General features: G+C 38.4%; 1 protein-coding gene across 3 annotated transcripts in view; it reads right to left on the bottom strand.

The window, feature by feature from the left end:
- Nucleotides 1–941: 941 nt before the first annotated feature.
- The window catches only part of CDC42BPA (CDC42 binding protein kinase alpha), a 164,042-nt gene continuing 142,565 nt past the window's right edge, over nt 942–22,418 (bottom strand). For all 3 annotated transcript variants that reach the window (XM_070734330.1, XM_070734332.1, XM_070734331.1), the window contains 12 exons: nt 22,054–22,193; nt 19,377–19,458; nt 18,293–18,509; nt 16,547–16,609; nt 14,678–15,271; nt 12,086–12,183; nt 11,260–11,344; nt 9,330–9,453; nt 7,948–8,065; nt 6,494–6,611; nt 4,835–4,992; nt 942–3,816 (listed from right to left, as the gene is read on the bottom strand). In XM_070734330.1, the coding sequence (XP_070590431.1) occupies nt 3,685–3,816; nt 4,835–4,992; nt 6,494–6,611; nt 7,948–8,065; nt 9,330–9,453; nt 11,260–11,344; nt 12,086–12,183; nt 14,678–15,271; nt 16,547–16,609; nt 18,293–18,509; nt 19,377–19,458; nt 22,054–22,193 (1,929 nt within the window). In that variant the 3' untranslated portion in view covers nt 942–3,684. The remainder of the gene's footprint in view (nt 3,817–4,834; nt 4,993–6,493; nt 6,612–7,947; nt 8,066–9,329; nt 9,454–11,259; nt 11,345–12,085; nt 12,184–14,677; nt 15,272–16,546; nt 16,610–18,292; nt 18,510–19,376; nt 19,459–22,053; nt 22,194–22,418) is intronic.

Here is a 22,418-nt window from a genome sequence, read left to right as displayed (position 1 = left end):
ATACGAAATCGTACATAGAAAGGCAGGTATAATTCTGTTAAATACCATTTTTTTTGGTTGTGAATTGCTTCCTCATCAGTGTGACTTTGTTTTTTTATGCAGAATGAGAAAGGAAAATGATTTTCCCCCTGCAGAATTGCTTTAACATTTTGGTCCCCCAAAATTTAAACTCTCCTGCTTTACTGATTCCTGAAGGCCCCCTTGTAGACGAAGAATTGCAAACCTAGTTTCCCAGGAAAATCCAAATAATAACACTTGGAAAGTGACAGATTTGTTTAGTCCTGTTCCTCTGGGCTAAATTTTGCCAGGAGCCTTTCAGTACCTTTCCTCCGAAGGCACATGCACCATGTCCTGGGACCTCCAAACTGTGCACCTAGATAAAGGACCCCATTTATAAAGAGGTAACTCTATGGTATAATCCTAACAAGCCAATTTCGTTTAATTAAACAACAGACAAGGAAAGGAAATAGGAATAATCTCTACTGCTGTTATGTGTATATTATTCCTGAAATCTGGTAGCTGAAAAATCACCAGTATTTTTAACTTCCACCACCCTTAACTCAATTTTTCTCCCAAGTTTTTGACTTTGGAACAAAAGCTTTGCTTGCGACTTAAGATGTGTCTCTGGTGAATCACATACGCAAAAGTACATTATTGCATTCATATGTATCATATTAAAACATTAGTCTGTTTCCAAATACCTGAGTTTAACACAAATGTTACTGTGAATCTCTCCCCCCCAACCCTGTTGTTCTAAGAAAAGAAAAAAAATAGGAATACAAAATAACCTGTCAGTCAAATTTTAGACAAAGCCATTAATGAAAGATTGATTCAGAAGAATAAAATTATACAATAGGAATATATATTCTGAAAAGAAACATGAATGTTGTGTACAGATTGTTTCTATTGTAAATACACAGAGTCTCAAGAGATGAACCACCTGAGGTTCAAGTTATAATCCAATTTATTGAACCTCTTAAACATAACAGGGCAATGAGTGAAGTGCCTGAATCAATTCAAAGCAAGCTTTTCATTTAAGGGCCAACATAGCTTCAAGCTGCATACACAAGAGACCCTAATTAAATTAGTCAGGATTCAATCAGAGCACACGAAAGTGTCTGGAGAAACAGAATCATATAGGAATGAAACTGAGAAATGTACCACTGGAAACTTCGACTTGATTAGCCAACTCTTCAGAGATTTAAGTGTGTGTGTATTAGGTACAGTCGGAAAAAAGTACCTAATAATTTATCAATATTGGTACTCCAAGGTCACAAATCCTAACAAAAGGGTAATGTTTGCATTTTATTAAATAGTTCGATGTTATGTAAAACTATTTCTAATTTTCAGATTCCTTCTCCTTAGTTCTTGCTTGCATGGGTGACAACTATGTCTTCAAGTGGAAACAGCTTGATTCCCATAGGACTTGTTCAGGGCTTCCAAGGTAATTTCTGAAGTCAATAATTCTGCAAGCCAGGTGGAGTTTAAAGCTAGAACCAGAAGCCTTAAAAAACCCACCAGGCAATAGGGGGTGGAGGGAATGCTAACCTTTCCACCTTGGTATGGAGCAATAACAATGACAAGAGCATCACTGTAGAAACTGAAGGGATTGAAACGGGATCTTGGAATAGTGACTGTCAAAGGAGATCAGAACTAATAGATTTATGTGCTGTTCTCGTCACTGTGACTCAATTCCTTGGAAAAGACTTGCAGGAAATTCCTTTAGTATGTTTAAATGACAGCTCTGAAATTCAACTCTTTTGTTTCTAACTCATGACAAAACGCCCAATTCTGAGATTCTTAATAAAGTCAGTTTCAACAGACAGGTTTAGGATACCATGCTTAATAGCAAAATTTTAAGTTGCCTCCTACTCCCAATTATTCCCCAGCACAAGAGAGCTAAATGCAAACAAAGACACAGAAATAACAGACTGAATACACCTAGATGATCTCTATCTTCCAGTACTTAATCAGAATTTGGTGTGATTGTAGCAGATGATTTTTCAGAGGTGACCCTAGGAAACTCTTACAGATTTGTGGTTTTTTTTTACTGATGTTGATTTTAATTGTTTGACAATATCCATGATATATTACAAAACTTATAGAAACTATTATCTTTTTTAAAATTACCATCTGAATATTTTGTCCACTTGAGCTTGTCTAGCCTAAAGAAGCAACCATTCTAAGAAGAAAAATCACATCCGTCTAGTGTGAAAATGCAAATTGTACTCATTTTATTCAATAACATGGAAGAAAAAAGGGGTTGCCTTTCCCTCCATCTGCATGTTGTCTTTGCCACTGCTTTTCTAGGTGACGATGGATGTCGACTGTTCAGACGGAAATGCTGTGCTCTGATTAAGCTTTCTCTATTAGATTCAAACACCAGAATTCTACATCAAAGACAATGGACATTCTGAACCAGAACTGGTGAGCACAGGACCACAATGAAAACTTTAGAAGTCTGGAATAATTTAGCAAAGTACAACTCTACAAGCGGCATGTTAAGTTTCAATGATCAAGAACAAACTAGAAACCTCTATTTCGGACTGAATGATCCTTGTATTCAGAGAATGTAGTTAGTTAACTAAGAAAGTTACTTAAGAGCTTGTGGTGATTAAAAGGCAAAATGGGTTTGAAAGCCCAAAAGCTCATTCATTTCTATTTGCATTTACTTCAGCTGAGGAGATTCTATAATTGTTTGGATACCCTTCAGTTGACCTACATCCGTGTACTAGTAGTAAGCAATAGGTTTTGCTTGAAGAATAAACAACAGGCAGAAAACAGGCAGAGATAATTTAAAATAATGCTTATGGCTCGTTTTTCTACTGATAAGGAGGAAATGTCACAGAGCAAAAATCGTGAGGATGGAGTCTTCATCTAGGCTGTATGTTTTTTATCCAGTGCCATGTTCTAAATTCAGATCACACCCTCAATCCATAGATTATTTAGTATGAAAAAAGGAACACCACAAATTTTAAATTAAAGGATCTCTTAAATAGGAATCCATCTTCTGTTGCATTACAATGCTGCTTTTTCTTTTATTATATACATATGTACTAACTCTTAATTTTGTGTATTTACTTAAACTCTATTATAGTAAAATATGCATCATTTCTCCCCCCCCCCGCCCCCAATCAATAAGATTTACTGGTAGCAATCAGACTGACATTCAGAGTGTCTGAAAGCATGTGTATCTTCCTTAGCAGGGCAAATTTCACCCTGTCATCAAACATGGAGGATGTTGTTGTATTTATTCCTGAAAAAATATAATATGGATCTACGTGTACCAAAGCAAATCTATCTGGTTTCCTGTTACATATTGTGTTTATCAGCCTACACTACCATGTTTTGTTTGGAGTGTGGTGTATTGCATAATATGCCATACAATGGAATTTCATAATCCTATGAAATAAAATTGATAATAATAGAAATATACCAATATTTCTCATATAACAACAACTCCGTGCTGCCCTCCACCAGGTTTTTCTTTTGTTTGCTGGCTACTATTAGGAGGAGGAGAGAATTGCGCTACTGGTGCCAATTATGGCACATACACACTCGCTTCCTCCCCCTCCCGCCCACAGTTTGATTCTTGTAGGGAAGCTGAGAGATGAGAATGAGAGCAAATGGAGAGTCATGGGGGCCAAAAGCTGCTGAGATGTCAAATCTGAGTGCTGAAGCAGTTCATGAGTCCCAACTCACGTGGTCCGAGCTCTCCAGGGAGAGGCTCTTGGTCTTGTGAGGAGAAATGGGACTGGGAGGGCTGCTCAGGTTGGAACTGTTGGAAGCTGTAGAATGCCTTGGAGAGTCAGAGTCCTGCAGCCCAAAACACGTGGAGAGAACGTATTAGTGAACAATAGTGTGGCAACAAATGGAAACAGGGAGGCTTGGAAACTTAGGGAGGGGACAAGGAAGAAAACGAATGCCAAAGTGGTATCTCTCCTTTCTCTGCCTGGACAGCAACCCTATCAAAAATAGGCAGGGAGGAATACCCATTCTACCTTATCAAGTGCCTAATTTTGTTCCTTGGACTGAACTATTGGAGGGATGAAAACAAATAGCACATTCTACATTTATACAAGCAACTTTCTAGAAGGTCTTTTCTTGGGCTCTTCACATTTGAATCCTTGCAATGCTGTCAGTAATGCAGTGGAACACAAGTTTTATATTCACAATCTGCCAAATATAACCGCACACATATTTTTGTAGAGTTGTTATAAACTTCAGCAGCAATTAATACATTTAGAGTCCTTTGTTGATCTAATTTTTATTTTCCTGTATCTGCATCTATGCCTATAAATGCTATAATCACATTTACATAAATGTTTATTTGTGTAATTTCCTGAAATGGTTTTGTTTGTACTGTACTGTGTTACACACTTCTAAACCATTGCTCAGTTGCTTAACAATAACAAAAAAAAAATTGTCTGAAGAAGAAACTCCCCAAATTGTTTCTTGGAATATTTTTTGCTCGTTCAACAAAACATTTTTTAGCTGGTGGTTGTTTCCACAGGGGATTCAACTCCTTTGAAAAACTTAAATTTGGATTGATCCCCAGATCAAACAATTCAAAGTTTTAAAGTTTTCCTTCTGTGATCAGATGACTTATAGATATGTTGTATGTAATTTTCAGAAATCAGGCTTGATATGATGGCACTGTGATCTAAAACACATGGAAGCTATTTACCTATTGGTAACAAAATTATCAATGTCACTCATGCTACTGGAATTTTTGTCATATTTTACATATTTTCCTTTCAATTATTGACTAATGCAGTAGTTGTGTGTATCTTATTTTTGATTGCTTTAAGCATAAATTGGAGCTTATACCCACCTCTCTCTCGTACTCCCTCACTGGTGCATCACTGCCTTGGTCCAAGCCACCAGAAGACAAAGAGCCATCTGAAGGGGATGCCATTGGCTGACGCTTTGCTCCATAGCTACCTCCTGAGAATTCTCTCCGCAAAGCACTACCATTTTGTGCAGATGTTCCTAGAAATAAACCCAGGAATTTAAGTACATACCATGTAAAAGCATTAGGGCTATAACCCATAGTATTCATTCTCTTTACCATTATTTGGTCTGCTGATGGTTGCCATTTTTCCATCATCATACCTTTCTATTAAGGTTCCCCTCCCTCTTCCATCCTAGCCTCTTTTTCAGCAAAAATAAAATCAATTTTATATGCATTGTTGAATTAACATCTTTCGGTTGGTTAAGGAGAAAGTGCTAGGTGGGAGAAAGTATAGGAAGGGAGGTTGAACACTTGCATCAAATCTCAAATATTTTGCCAACATTTCTGAAAATGTTGCTCCTATAACAGTTCATTGCAGATGAACAGCAGTTCTGAAATATATATAAAAGTATTGTGCAAATGCCCCATTTCCTATTGCCAATCCTGATTAGGCCTTCATCAGTACCATGACTGATATAAACCAATAATAAAAACAATACAGAAAGTTAAACTTGATACGTACACTGAGGTACATACTTCCAATATCATTGATATTTTTACAATTTAATCCCTGCATACAATGTTAAAATAGCGGGAGACCTATGATTTTAACTTTCTTCATACTTCTTTACAGCACTATGCACTGAGTAACAAGTGATTGTACAGTTAATAAATACTACTGTTGCCAAGAAAAGTCCATGGGCCCTTCCATGCAATTATCAGGATTTGGGCTCAACTCATTTCTTTAAAAAGATGTCTTTAAATTTAATTGGTATTCAGTTCTGCAGCTCTTTTTCATATTCAGATGAAATAAAAATACTGTTTCATATGATTGTAAGGTTTATTCTGTTGATATATGCCATAATAGTGAAATATGACAAATAGGCAAAAACAGATATATTTCCTTTTTTTTAAAACATGAAATATGTTCCTGATCTCAGTTCATAAGCACATGTCTTCTTAACATTGGGGAATTCCAAAAGTTAACTAAGAACAAAAATACACTGCTTGTAAACAGCTGAACCTATAGCAATAGCACTGAGACTTATATACCGCCTCACAATGCTTTTTACAGCTCTCTAAGCGGTTTACAGAGTCAGCATATTACCCCCAACAATCTGGGTCCTCATTTTACTGACCTCAGAGGGATGGAAGATGAGAGCCTGGTGAGATTCAAACTGCCAAATTGCAGTCAGCTGGCAGGCAGCGCAGCAGAAGTGTCCTGCAGTACTGCATTCTAACCACTGCACCACTGCAGCTCTTATGTATACATAAATCCAGTGTTACTGCCTTTGAAAATTATTAAGCCTGCATTGCTTTCATATTTATATTCTCTCCAAAGAGAATGTCTAATCTTTTCTCCATAAATTCTTGACTAGATTCCCTTTGCTCTTAACGTTTTATATCCTTAACCACAAAAATACCTGACACTTTCATAATACATTCTTCAGGAAGCAGACAAATGCAGAGGTAACAGTACACCTTCCTCAAGGAAAATAGAGAAAGAGGCTGACACTAAGGTAAGGCTCAGAAACTTACTTGCTGCCAAGCCACTACTAGCACTCATGGAGCGTCCAGGCTCAGGCCGGGTTTTTGTGATTGAAGGGATGCTGACAGATCCACTAAACATTGCTCGACTTTCTTGAGGCCGAAGATTCTGCAATACAAGTCAGGCAAGTCAGAAACAGCTAAGAGGTGTAGTCATACAAAACAGAAAGGGCAAGTTGGTCAGGTTCGAATTTAAAGAAGATCTTGACTGACTTGCTCACTAATGAATAAGCACAGGCAGAGGTGGGCTGCTAAGGTGGAACGGTGACGAGTGCTCGCCCCCGTGGTTCTGAGTGCTAGCAGAGTCCCGCGCAATTACGCTACTGTACCTGGTCAGGTAGCAAAATTGCACGCGGACACTGCACTGAAACACGGGCAAATCTGCATGTCCATGCCCGATTTTGCTACCTGCCCAGGTGCAGTAGCGTAATTGCACTGGATTCCCCTAGCGCTCGGAGCCGTGGGGGTGAGCACACATCACTGTTCCACCTTAGCAGCCCACCTCTGAGCACAGGGTTACAATGGCGTATGAAATGCCAGGTTATCCGATCCATTGATTTGGCTGTGCTAAATTACAAGCCTCCCCAGCCAGATCACTGAAGACGGATGATGGGAAATGGGGAGAAACACAACAGCAGGGTTAAGAGTGCTGTGATAAGTAAACTGACAGCAGTGATTGCAAGGAAGCAACTGAAAAAAAAAAGAAATAAGATTTTTCACCTGAGGTTGAAGGAATCACGCAAAATGGGAATTTTATCCTTCAAATATGAAAGGAAAGAACATATGCCAAAGATGCTTCCCTTTCTTTTCTTTTTTTTAAAAAATCTACTCATTTTATTGCTATGTTGCTCACTAATGTTATGATTTTGTTTATTTGTATTGTTTTATTCATACTATGTGTCAGCGCCCCAAACAGCATCTGAGAAATAAATCAGAGTGCAGTCCAATTCTCTCATCCAAGGTTCGATTTATTAGCAGAGCCATGGTCACGCCATTGCCATCCTGATACTAACTTCCTTCCAGTTCCCCACCCAGTTTAAGGTTCACCTTCCATCCCCACATCCCACAAGTTCATCACGAGGACCAGTCCAAGTGCAGGGATTCCACCGACTTCCTCTTTACATCCGTTGATGCAGAACAAAAGATGACCTTGGACTCTAAGGAAGGAATTTGTTGTGGCTAGTAGCTTTCCCTCTCATGGAACTACCCCTCCCAGTTCCCCTAATACTATTCTACTGGGGCAGGCCAAAGTCTCTAACTCCACATGATGGCTTCGGCCTGACACTATGGATGTTTTAAAATTTTCATGTATGCTGAGAGTTGCGAGATTGTGATAGGACAGAATTTTTAAAATTATATTTAAAATAAATATAAATTTTTTATTTTTATTTCAGACAAATTCATTTCGCTTTTGTTATACAGTACAACAAGCTGTGCTTACTTACCATGGGCAGGTCTTTGAGGATCTGTATACCATCTCCTGGGCCCATGTGTGCTATATGGTTAAAGTTAGTTGGGTGAGAAATTAATTTATTTCTCATTTCTGGATCTCGCAGCATCTCTCTGCAAAAGAAAATATTCAGATATTGTACATTTAAGTGGCTGTTTGTAAACACCGAGAGTAAATATATACTAGTCATATAAATTATTCCGCAACAGAAATCAAATAGCCAAATATTTGACTAAATTTTAAAAGAAAAGTACTTTAAATTCTGATACTGATTCTATCTCAGCTGTTAGCTTGATGGAAAAGGTCAGGAAGAACAGAGGTTTGGCTTAAAAGCTTAACAGCCCATGTTCATAAACAGTCCAAATGGTTACTGGGTTTCAGAGTGCACTACGAGAGGGAGTTGAGACAACATTCAAGAAAAGGTGTAGAAGTGGGCTCAGTGATGATCGGATGCTGCAAAGATGGAGGCAGAGATGAAGGATAGAAGAAAAGAAAAGGATTAGAAGAATATAGCACTATTCTTTGCATTTTACTCTTACAATAATTTAAAGAGCTTTAGAGAAATTTGCCAATGTGTTGTAGGATACAAAGGAAAATTCTTGAGAGTTTCCAGCATTTTAGAAAACCTGACAGCATAAAACTGATTCTAATCATGGATTATGTCATAAATAGGTCTAAAAAAGACTCAACAGTAGTGAAAAAAGGCTGACTTGGGAACAAGCAAGTTCAATTGTTTCCCCGTTTTCCCATAATTATATGCAAACTTTTAACAGCACAGGCTATATGTGAGAAATGCTGAAATATTAACTCCATATTTCTTGAAAGTATTTTCTTATAAGTCAGAATCCTTTCTGAATATTTTCCTATAGTCTGAATGCTATCTTGCAAGGTGACCCTTTTGCTGCCTGAAAACTACACAAAATTTGAAAAATAATTGTTATCATCAGAGAGCGCTGGGAAATATTACAGAGAATCAGATAGGAATTGTGTAAAAAAAAATAGAACATCAAAACTGGACAATATATGCATAATTAGCAATATAAATTTCTTTTGTAAAACTTTATTATCAGTCATATATACAATATATACACACATGCACACACAAATGTACTTATGTACAGCAGTTGGAGACATGCATTCCAATTTACAATAGTTCTTTTGCATTGGTATTTAAATTAAAATAAATTTAAGTATTGGGTTATACATAATTTAAATAATATAGACTATATAACAGAAAAGACAAACGTTTGAACGCATTGACCAGAAATCCATTTTTTTTCTAACAATCAAAAGGAAAAAAAAAATACAATGACGGAACACAACAGTCTTCACGGCCTACAAGCATGGACAGAAGACAAGTATAGGTTGAATACCGACCTTCTCTGCTGCATTCTCTCTTCCTCAGGCACTCGGAATGAGTAGCGCCGTTTATTATTAATATTTCGGACCATTTGCTTTCGACTGTTATCTGATGTTTCAGGAACCACCAACTCATCACCCTCTAAGAGAAATATAAAAATCCAAGCAGGATCACTTTTTTCCCCCACTGCAAAAGGTTAGCTATAGAAAACTTTTCTAAATTAGATACAACTGCTAATACAAAACAATGGAAAAAATAGAAATAGCTAGTACAATGTTATGACTCTAAGCTTATACTAAGTACAGTGGTACCTCATGATACGAACCCCTCATCTTACGAACAACCCGAGATACGAACCCGGGGTTCAGAAAAATTTTGCCTCTTCTTACGAACTTTTTCCTTCTTACGAACCCGCCGCCGCCACTGCTGAGAAGCCCCGCCGCCTGGCTGTCGCTTTTTGAAACAGCCGGGGGGCTTCTCAGCATCCTCCTGAACCCGAACGCCAAACCCGAACTTCTGGGTTTGGCGTTCGGGAGGCCGCCGAGAAGCCCCCCGGCTGTTTTAAAAGACGATTTTTAATCCTAAAGTACTTTACAGATAAATATTACTACAAGGAAGAATCTGAAATAATTGTCTCCTTCTGTTAATGGAAGCATTACCTCAGGGACCGCCTTCTGCGGCACGAATCCCAGCGACCAGTTAGATCCCACAGAGTGGGTCTTCTCCGGGTCCCATCAACTAAACAATGCCGTTTGGCGGGACCCAGGGGAAGAGCCTTCTCTGTGGCGGCCCCAGCCCTCTGGAACCAACTCCCCCCAGAGATTAGAATTGCCCCCACCCTCCTTACCTTTCGTAAGCTACTTAAAACCCACCTCTGCTGCCAGGCATGGGGGAATTAAGATTCCTTTTCCCCCTAGGCCTTTACAATTGTATGCATGGTATGTTTGTATGTATGTTTGGTTTTTTATATTAAGGGGTTTTAATTCGCTTTTAGTATTGGATTATTATTGTACACTGTTCATGATTGCTATTAGCTGCCCCGAGTTTTCGGAGAGGGGCGGCATATAAATCCAATCAATCAATCAATCAATCAATCAATAAATTCTGAGTGTAACTCTACAATGCTGTAAACTTCCAACCACTGCATTTATAAAAGTTTTATTTATTTCAAAGATCTGGATTTATAATTTTAGGAAGTATCAAGTCTTATATTTAAAGAAGTGGAAGTAAATGTTTTAAAAATCTCAAAGGTAACAAAATCAGTACAAAATATACTGATAGTCCTTGACATGATTTATGACTGCTCATGCCAAAAGCTACCGGTAGTTTTTATTCTGGTTCCGGAGTTTACATAGCTGCAAAAACCGCTGCAGTCACATTATTGCATTTTGGGTTCTTGGCAAGCGGGTCATGTTTTCGGCCAATTGTAGTGTTCCATTGGTCATATGACTGCAATTTGTTTTTGCCAGTTTATGGCAAAACATTGATAGGAATGATTTACAATAGTGGCATTTTCTTGATAACTACTGCAAAAAATAAAATAAAAATCATGTTCAATCATTTGAGTGCCTTGATTTGGGCACCATCATGATTTATGGTGGAAATTCCAGACTCCAATACAGTCGTAAATCAAGGACTCCCTGTAATAGACTTAAAATTCAATTATGCTGAAGTGCTAGAAATAGGAGACATCTAAATGAACTGGTTCCTACTTCAAATAGACTAAGATAGTCAATTTGAAAATACAGAAATATTTTGAAAATATTTTTATTCTATTTTTCTATTGAAAATAATATATTTGAAACCATGGAAACTGCAGCATTTACAAATTTAATGTTGTAATGCTTCTGAAGAAAAGCTACTTGGATTGCATGCAGTGCACCAGCATTCTGTTAGTGTCTAGAATGAATAGTAACCAATGTAGAGAGCAGTCTTTTTTTTACTTACCTGCCATTTTATTTTTGAAATAGATTAACCTAACAGTTTCTAGTCCTAGGACATTTAGCGACCCTTCGGTGTTCAAAGGACGTACCTACACAATGTAAAATGTAAAACAGAAAAAGTAAAAAGATATGAAGAAAACCTGAAAACATATAAATATTTACTACATGAATTATCATGGACACAAAAATTCAGGAGGACACTGGTAGGTGGATTTAAAATCTGGGGGTTTTAATCATCACAATCGTTAAGGTAGTTGTAATCTGTCTCTAACCTGCACAACCAACTTGTTTTCTCTTCCTTTTTTCACCACCACCTTTCTCCAACTGAAGTCCTACATCAGTTTAATCCCTCACTGGTGAAGTGAGCTGTGGCTCACCAAGAAATATTCATTTCATAAAAATATATTAAGCAAAAAATGTACCAAACTCCTTCTGACGAAATGCTAAAGCCAAGCATTTTGAAGTTAGTGGCATATACGGTAAATACAATCAATCAATCAATCAATCAATCAATCAATCAATCAATAAAACGTTTAATAGGAATGTATGCATTGCACTGTTTAAAGTGTCTTTTCTCTAAAAATTCAAAGTGCTTGAAAGTTCTCTCTTCTGTTTATTGCAACCAAGGCAGCACTCCGAGACAGCGGCTTCAGTGAGTAGCTGCTTCATACCTAATTAGTTTCCATCCTAGACCTGAAGGTGGGTGGATGTCCCGCTTCCTAGTTTATGAGAGGAATATTTTAATCTAGATGGAACCCAATTTGTATTTTAATTTATATTATGAACAACCTGCCCAGACTGTTTAATTTACTGTATAATTCATGAGTTACCTTCTTGAGGGGGATGGTCTGAATCCACTCCATTGAGTTCACATCAAATATATCAACTGAATTTTCACTATAAACTGAGAGATATGGTGCATTGTAACCTAGAAGGAAACACAAATAAATGTCTGGATAATGTTGGACTGGGTTGAAAACTGGAGGGTAAGGAAGTCAGTTTTTTGTACTGTATATATATATTTTGTAGTTTATTTAGAAGTACCGTATATTTTCTATGATTAAAAATAAGCCTAGTTTTTTTGGTGTTTACCTATCTGTTTAATATTGATTGGAAATAAGCAATGAGAACCCTACTGTCACTCAGTATGTTCACATTATACAGCCACTGAAGCTGACTGTAGATCTGTAGGTCAGTGGTTCAAATCTCATCACCGGCTCAAGGTTGACTCAGCCTTCTATCCTTCTGAGGTGGGTAAAATGAGGACCCGGATTGTAGGGGCAAAATGCTGGCTCTGTTAAAAAGTGCTATTGCTAACATGTTGTAAGATGCCCTGAGCCCAAGGAGAAGGGCGGCATAAAAATTGAATGAATGAATGAATGAATAAATAAATAAATAAATAAATAAAATAAATTATAAATAATCACATTAAAGATTAAAATTAAGCTTTTGGAAAAAAAATAAACCATTAACCAACCTGAGAAATAAAACAGTATTAAGTGTTAATAATACATTTGCTATTCCAATATTTCCTCAATTACCAAGACATTGAAATTATGTATAACCAGTAATCATTCAGAAATGAGTAGTTAACAAATTTTTCTGATATAGACTGACATAATAGTAATGGAGTGTCCATATGTGCATGTGAAATACATACTTACATACACACACATGCACGTGCCAGAGGTGATATTCAGCCAGTTCGCACTAATTCGCACAAATTGTTGGCAGAAATTTGGCCAAGGTCGCTGAACGGGTAGCAATGGCTGGCTGGCCCCGCCCCCAAACTGGTCACTCAAGTCACTGCTTGCTCGCCATGTTTGTCAATACCATGGCCTTGCAAATCCAATGGGATGAGCATGCACGAAGAACATGGTGGCGACGGCACAGCAGCAGGTTTTTATGTGACCTCAGGTAGTTTTTGACAGCCTGTGGCCACCTGCCGCCTCTTTTACAGCCTCTTTAAAAGCTGGGGGCAGCCAAAACCTCCGGTCAGCTTACCTTCTGGAGTCTAGACCACCAAACCGGCAGTGAAAATGTTTGAAACCCACCACTGGCATGTGTATTTATTTATTTTATTTATTTATTTATTAGATTTGTATGCCGACCCTCTCTGAACACTCGGGGCGGCTAACAACAGTATAAAAAGACAATGTAAACAAATCTAATATTAAAAATAATCTTAAAAACCCCAATTTAAAGAACCACTCATACATACAAGCATACCATGTATAAATTCTATAAGCCTAGGGGGAAGGGAAATTTCAATTCCCACATGCCAGACGACAGAGGTGGGTTTTAAGGAGCTTGCGAAAGGCAAGGAGGATGGGGGCAACTCTGATATCTGAGGGGAGCTGGTTTCAGAGGGCCGGGGTCGCCACAGAGAAGGCTCTTCTCCTGGGTCCTGCCAAACGACATTGCTTAGTCAACGGGACCCAGAGAAGGCCAACTCTGTGGGACTTAACCGGTCGCTGGGATTCGTGCGGCAGAAGGCAGTCCCGGAGTGGGGTGCATCCTGAACAAAGAGGCGGTGTGGGGGAGGAAGTGTGGCTAGGGTCGGGTCACTAAAGGAGGGGAAGCGGGTGACTGTCAAAGAGAGGGCAGAGATAGATAGGTGGAAATTCCAAAGATTTTCCTACCATTTTTGTGGGCATGGCTAGGTGGGAGGGTGGTGGTGGTCATGTGACTGAATGGGTGTGAGTGACGTCAAGTTGGCCATGCCACTCAGTCAGAAGCCTCCTCCCCAGCCATGACCACCAAACTGGAACTGAAAATTTTTGAAGCCCACCACTGGCAAGTGCACATATACAAACATACATATGCAAAGAGGTGTTTTTCTGAGGTTATGATTTTTTTTTGAAGAATTGAAGAAATCAGTATTATTTAATACCGCAACTTCTCGCATTTTTCTATTAGCAGAACCCCCTACCACTAGTGGCTATTTATTAAGTATTCTCTTTCATCATTAACCACATTGAGAGCTTCAATGTGGTAACTATAATTAGTTATATCAATAGGACATTCCTTGCACTAATTCTAGAAACAATATATAATAGTTCCCATGAATTTTGGAGGCAACCATGGTGCCTCCGAAGCAGAGATTTAATTCAAAATCTATGATTCTTTTTTAGATGCAAAGTCATAATTGTTTGCCAAATAATATTGGTGCTAAAAATAAATGAAGAGGAAATAGATGGGTAAGAAGGAAAGAGGGGACAGAATCACAACATCATAATATTACAGTATACCAAATAGATTATCATAGCACATAGTTAAAAAGTTATTTATATTTCAGTATTACATCTCCTACAACTTATTAACTGATAAATTATACAGAGTTATTCAAATTCTCTGGACATCCATCAAGCCTTGAGGAAAAACAACCCTTTACTTAAATTAACGTAATGGCAGAAACTTACAGGAAGAAGAAGGAGTTGCAGGCCACATTAGTTCTTGTTGCCTAGATCTTCGACCCTGACAGTCCACATAAATTCCTACACTGCTAAAACACAGCAGGTATTCTTTATTTGAGATTTCAACAGCACAGATGGCGTCAGCTGTCTGCTGTGTAATGAACGACAGTGTGTGATCATCTGGATGAAGCAAAGTCTGTGGATTTCCTTCTCCATGCAAAGGGAACCTCAAGTATCCTGACTGGTAGCCAACACAAAGCCGTTCACTAAAGATAGCCATCCACTGGACATTCCCAGCCACTTGGATTTCCTTGATTTTTTTATGGCGTGTTTTGCTATGATTTAACTCGTAACACAGGACCTGTCTTTTCATTGCTACACACAGGCAAGTAAGGGCTCCATGGCGCACTTGTCCAGAAGCTATTGTCTGGCAACCTTTAGTTTCTGCCAGTTTATAAAAATCAATCTCTCGACCATCCAGAGCGGTCATAGGAAATAGTCGTACATGGCGGTTTCGTCCCGAAATCACTGCAATAAGTTGTTCATTTGGGATGAGCTCAATCTGATGAACTTTCTTACTGTCACCAACACGAATTATCTCTGCAAAAAATAAAAGGTTGCAAAAAATGATCTTGAAATATAAAGAGCGTGCTGAAGGCTACAGTATTCATCTTGCTTAATAGTCTCTTTGGTTGTTCTGGAATAAAAAGTATAAACTTGCTTTTCTAAACTGCTTTTTGTACTAATAATTCCTTCTGAGAATCATTGTATCCCATTTGCATTCTCAAAAATTTGTCTTTGACTTTTTTCCTATCAGGATAATTATCTTTGAATAGGATTTATTCAAGTGTCCTCAAAAAGGAAGTTTGTACCTTCTTTGTCCAAAGTTAATTCTACATTGTTTACACTGACTCCCTTCCCTTCCTTGTGGACAGTGTGTTTCTATGTTCTATATCAGGGGTATCAAACTCAAGGCCCCCAAGCCAAATCCAGCCCTGAACTTCATTTCTGCTGGCAGAGGGTTGCAGGAGGCTGATAACCGAAATTGGGATCTCATTTTCACTGGCAGAGAGTTCAGGCCACCACAGGCACCCCCAATACCTTGAGCTGTCCACCCCCTCCCCGGTCAAAGACAACCCTGATGTGGCCCTCAATGAAATTGAGTTTCACACCCCTATTCTGTATAGTAACTATTAATATTATGTCACCTATCCACTGCCAAGCAAAACCATATTATATTTAGAGAGTTTATGCCTGTTGTTACAGAACTGAATAAGGTACATTTGGTTTTATCAATGTGTTTTGAATATTTCATTTCTAATTGTGTTTAATAATAATAATAATAATAATAATAATTTATTAGATTTGGTTGAAATGGATGTCCATATATACTGAATAAATAAACAAATAAATAGGCAAAGCTAGAGTTCCACTCTTCTGACATACTACAGACCGAAGAGTTCCTGAGTACAGGTAGTCCTCAACCTACGACCATTGGAAATTATAACAGGTATCTTCAGAACTATTTATGACTTATTTTTGAAGTTACGATGGAATTTCATTTGGAATGATTGGCAACTGCCTCATCCTTATGGCCATTTGCAACATCCAATGGTTACATGCCTGTGATTTGCAATGTTTTTTGTAAATTCCTGCAAAAATGCTTATTGGAGAAAATGGATTTGCTGAATGTCCACCACAAAAATATAAGTAATCAGAAATTACTTTCTCAAAGTCACTGAGTAGGTTTCCTTTGCTGAGAGTGGACCTGAATCTCAGCCTCCCTAGTATTAATCAAGTAACTTAACTATTAGGCTACACTGAATGAAAGAAATTTGAATTTTCACTTTTTCAATATAAATCTAATATTCTTACCATCCTTTGTAACATGAACAACAAATAACCCTTCTTCATTGCCCAAAGCTATTCGCTCATGATCTGAAATAGTTAATAATGAAAAAAAAAATTGAAATACACATTGTGTAAGAAAAAACAAATATCAGATGCCAGGATAGTTGAAGCCAATTTAATATTAAGTGCAATGATACCATTATTTTACCTTTAAACAGAAAAGAAAAATATATATCTTGGGAATTCTGTAATAACTAAACAAGTCAAAATAGTCAAAATTAAACTAGGTAAAAGGTAAAAATGACTAATGCACAATTTTAACTAGTGTACACATTTACAGATGAAAGAAAATACAATTTGCAAGCATTTTAGAATTCATTTGATTCATAAATAATTTTCCATTTTGCTTTCCATTTTTTATCACATTAAACAGTTTTGTAATTCACAATACCTCTTATCATCTTTATTTTTAATCCACTCCATAAACTACCAGTTTTCCATTAGATACCAGTATGTTATCTTGGCCATTTAGTCTATATCAGAGGTGGGTTCCTTTCGGTTCACACTGGTTCTATAGAACCGGTAGCAAACTGCTGGTGATGTCACAGAGCCAGTTCTGTCGGTGCCGGTTCGTGGACGCAGTCGTCTTTTTAAAAGATTTTTTTTTAAATATTTTTTGCTGATTTTTAAATTCTGCGCATGCACAGAAGCAGAATTTCCAGCACTGCGCATATGCCACCTCTTGTTTTCAGTTTTTTTTAAAAAAAATGTATTTTCAGCACAGCGCATGCACATGTATACAAAGCGCACCTACGTGGCACAGCCATGCAGCATGGGAAGAAACGAACCAATGGCGAGGTAAGTTAGAACCCAGCCATGGTCCATATCTGTGATGGCAAACCTATGGCATATGTGCCACAGGTGGCACGCAGAGCCATATCTGCTGGCATGTGAGCCGCTGCCCTATGTCAGCTCCAGCACACATGTGGGTGCCTCACCAGCTGATTTTTGGCTCACATTGAGGTTCTGGGAGGGAATTTTCGGCATCCGGAGGGCCTCCAGGGTGTCAGGGGAGGGCGTTTTTGCCTTCCTCAAGCTCCAAAAAAGTCTCTGGAGCCTGGGGAGCGAAAAAAATGGGCTACCAGGCCTATCAGAAGGAAATGTGCATGGGGGCCACTGAATATGGGTGTGGGTACATGCATGCATGCAATAGTGCGCACATGCACTATTTTGGCACCCTAAGAAAAAAGATTCACCCTCACTGGTCTATATGGATTGGTAACCAGATACCTTCCAAATATTTTAAGCTCCAATGCTTGTTTATTATTGGACACTTTGCTTAGGACTAGAACTTGTTGGCTGCCTTGTGACTACATTATTCCTTATGCGAAAAATCTGTTTGGTGCTCATTACACCTTCTGGAATCATTTAATAATGAGTACCAAGGTACCATTGTATTCGTTATTAATTCAAATAATATGGATTTATTTTTTTGTCCTTGCCCTTTCCTTTTTTAGAACAAGACTTCTGGAATATGTGTGTGTGACAGAGAGTGCATATTGAGTGTGTATCACATTTGTTAAGGGGATGGGCGGATTTCACTGGATTTAGGAATTCTAGATTAACTTTATTTTTGTATTTATAATTTTCTTCCATCTTTTCTTAAATTCAGAGTCAAAGTCCCTCGAGGCAATTATGGTACATTGCTTCAAAATCCAAGTATGAATTAAAACTTCAGAAAATCTGCAAAATGTCTTTAAAAATACATACCTATAATTGCTGCTGCTTGGCTAGTTTTAATAAGGGGTAAGGTACTGTCATATGCTTCTTTGGGAGCGTAGACTGAGCGATCTTTGAGCTTGTTCTTCTTTAAGATCCTATGTAATTCGTTTAAGACTCCTACCCATTTACTTTTTTCATTTTCACTGTCAGCTAGGATCAGGACTGAGCACTTATTACTTGATGCTAATAGCTGAGAGGCTGAAACCTGAAAATGTTACAGATACGCGTAACTAAAAAATGAGATTATTTGATAAATAACAATGCCATTTATTCATTGAATAAATATACTTATTTAATGTATTCAAAAGATTCCCTCAATGTAACTATTTACAGTATGCAGTAAATAAATGAAGAAGCCAAAATCAAATATAAATTTTAAAATCCCAATGAAATCTAGTGAATTTAAAAAATGCGTAGTAAATGACCCCAATTCAAATCGCTGTTTACTCAGTTATGAAACTATGAGTATCAGTCTCCATAAAAGAATAGCAATGAAGACAAAATGGACAGGATAAAATTATGAATAAAATCTGATTTTAAAAATATGTATTAATTTGTATACAGGTAGTCTTTCAGATATTACTATAATGAAGTCTATCCTTTACAGTTGCATGTCACAAAAGTAGTTAGGTCAGGGGTCTGCAACTTTAAAACACTCAAAAGAGCCATTTGGACCCATTTCCCACAGTAAAGAAAACACCAGGAACCACAAAACCTGAGTGGGCATGGCCAACTCGACATCACTCATTCCCACCCAGTCACATGACCCCAGCCACGCCTCCAAATGTTTTCTTTTCTGTGGGAAACAGATCTCTCTGTCTGTTTTCTCTCTGTTCTCTGTCCGTCCTGTCCCATCCATCCATCCATCCATCCATCCATCCATCCATCCATCCATCTATCCATGCTCTTCTGCCCAGCTTCACATATTGTGTGAATCCAGCCACTTGGGTTGTGGAGGGGGAGTGGAGGCTGGCGGACAAAGCCAAGCATTGGAGATCCACAGAAACCCCAATCCGTATCCTGTCAGGGAGACACCCCCCTTCCCTTGTAACTGTAATAGGATATTACTTACCCTAAAAATACAGGGAATATCTTTTCGATTTGCATGGATGACATCAGAAGCCAGAACAGAACACACTGAGAATTCTTCATCCCTTTTATAAAGATATCAGTGAAAGATTATTACATTTAAACAGTAACTATTCATTTTCTAGAGTTTCTTAACCTCTCTCTAATGGACCTCTTTGAGAGTCAGGCTATGGACTTCTCAGAAAAATGTATTTAAATTATAAAATAAAAACATGATACAGATTGTTTTACAAAAGAAATAAATGCTCAAATATAGTTATCAAAATTTTCAAAATGATAAAGAAGTAATACAGATGTTTTTCTTTATTAATCCATTAAATCAATAAGACAAGTTAGAAATTACTGGGAAATCTTCCCCTTCCCCCCGATTCAAGATCATAGACTCCTCAAAATCAATCCACAAACATAGAGCAACATAGAGTTATAATGATGTTTAGATTTAGCTCACCCTAAAAGGACATTAAATTCACTCAATATCTGTACCAAATAATTTCTTCATATAAATGTTTGCTATCCATTTGTCAAATTGTTTTTCTCTTGGTATAAGGGGGCAAAATGTAAGAGTGAAAGATAAATCAAGTAATAGCCCCCTTGAAGTGTCACAACAGAAAACTCTGATAAACTTTTATTTACATTTAAAAGAAATTTTCAAAATAATATTGCCATGCTTATATTCCCATCACCTAGATTACACAATCAATTTTATAATCTTGAAGTTATCTATATGATCTAAATCAGTGATTTTCAACCTTTTTTGAGCCGCAGCACATTTCTCACAATCACAAAATCCTGGGGCACATTGAGCGGGGGGGGGGAGACTAAAAAAAGGTTGGACAAAAATCTCTCTCTCTCTTCCTCCCTTTCGCTCTATTTCTTTCTCCTTCCCTCTTTCTCTCTTCCTTTCTTCCTCTTTCTTTCTCTCTCTCTCTCTCTGTCCCTCTTTGTTTTCTCCCTTCCTTCCCTCCTCTTTTTTGTTCTCTTTCTCTCTCCCTCCCTCTATATCTTTCTCTCTCCCTCCTTCCCCCCTCTCTTTCTCTCTCTTTCTCTCTGACTCTCTTTCTTTCTCTGTCTCTCTCTCTTTCTCTCTCGTACACCACACCAGCAACAGCGGCATCGGGCAGTAACCGGCGGCGGCAGCAGAGCGGTCAACTAAGAGCGGGAGCCCTGATGGCGGCTGGACGTGTTGCTGGACGCCGTACAAGCTGGCACTGCGCTGGGCATGGGCGCGGGGCTGGCACCTCCGTTCCGGCCCAGCCAGCGGGCCAGTGCCAGCCCCGCAGTGCCAGCATGTACAGTGTCCAGCAACACGTCCAGCTGCTGCCGTCGGTGCCTATGCCCTGGAGCTCCCACTCGCAGCTGCTGCCTCCCAGCTACTGCCCGATGTCGCTGCTGCTGGCACCCTCCTGCTCCCGCTGCCCACCCGCCAGGTCCCAAAGGTCACTTGATACCGCCGCCGCCAGGGAAGCTCCAGCTGAGTGGGGCGCTGCTGGTGCCTCTGCCCTGGAGCTCCCGATAGCAGCCGCCACCTCCTGGCTACTGCCCAGTGCCATTGCTCCTGGCGCCTTACCGCCAGGACCCAAAGCTCACCTGCAGCAAAGAAGGAAGGCGTGAAAAAGAAGGTGAGAAGAAGGAAGCTTAGCTTCCTGTCTCGGAAGCTGAGCTTCGCGGCACACCTGACCATGTCTCGCGGCACACTAGTGTGCAGTTGCACACTGGTTGAAAAACATTGATCTAAAACATACAAGTCACAGGCACAAAGAATGGTTAAAGCAGAATAAATTTAATGTTTTGTAATGGCCAAATCCAACTCCTGACCTTAATTCTGTAGAAATGTTGTACAAGGATGTTAGGAAGACAGTTAATGAGAGAAAACACACTAAATCCTTTAGTAGGAGGAATGGGCTAAACTGTCTAAACTTGCTTGCTTGATGTTAATGCATTAATGATGCACTGATTCAGTCCACATCAGTTAGTTAGCTAGGTAATAAATAATCTGAAAACAAACTGAGCTCAAACAGCACTAATGACTCTACAGTTCAAACCTGAGCTACGTTTAGTACATTCTCTGCTATTGATAACAGTTATCAATCATAAACATTTAGTTGAAATTATTGCTGCCTAAGGATTTTACATCAGTTACTAAAAGCAAAGGTTTATACTCCTTCCCAAAAATATGCGGTTTTGGATCATTTCCCCCAATAATCCAATGAACAAGTCTAACATTTTAGACTCATTTGCTTAATTGGGTTCCCTTTTTCTAGATTTTGGATTTGTGTGGAGAATAGATCACATTTTAGATCTTATTTATGTAAAAATGCTGAAATTTCAAAAAGCACCAAGCACCAAGGTGTGATTAGCAAGTGTTCAAAAAGAAGTCCTACTGACCAATTGTGAATATACACTAATAATAAATCCATTTAAAGAGAGATATGATTTTTTACCTGAAGCAACAATTGCTATCATTTTAAAACTTCAACTTCTACTTCCATAATTTTCTGCCATATTTAAAGCTCAATAATATTTCCAAACTATACCATAGCTACTGTTGATGTTCTTCTCAGTACAACTTTTCAAAGAGGGATAGGTTATAGGTCAACTTTTATGTTATTCATACCAGCACTTGCTGCCTTGGGTATTAAATTAAAGCATGCCATTCTTACCTCATATCAAGAACCTGACTAACTACCACACTGGGTTGGGATGCTTTTCCTTCTGCTATATCATAAAGGAATAGCTTGAAGTCACAAACAACAGCCAGAGCTCTCTGCCAGCCTTTCTTCACTCCAGATGGCTTAGGGATCTAAAATAAATGTAATCACATTAATTTAAAAAATGCAAATCATCAAAACAGGAAAATACATCTAAGCGTACTATGCAGAATGCACTTTCAACATTTATACAAGAACCCATTCACCAAGTCAACCAGACATACATTTGTGCTATAAAAAAATAAGTTGACTTAATGGTCATCTCTTCTTTCAAACAGAGCAGTGAAGAAGCTGATGCCTCTTCTGCATGCAAGATC

Source organism: Erythrolamprus reginae, chromosome 1 (genome assembly GCF_031021105.1).
Source record: "Erythrolamprus reginae isolate rEryReg1 chromosome 1, rEryReg1.hap1, whole genome shotgun sequence".
NCBI classification, from domain to species: Eukaryota; Metazoa; Chordata; class Lepidosauria; order Squamata; family Dipsadidae; genus Erythrolamprus; species Erythrolamprus reginae.
The sequence above is the reverse complement of the archived record's forward strand: the minus strand, read 5'-3'. Positions and strand labels throughout refer to the sequence as shown.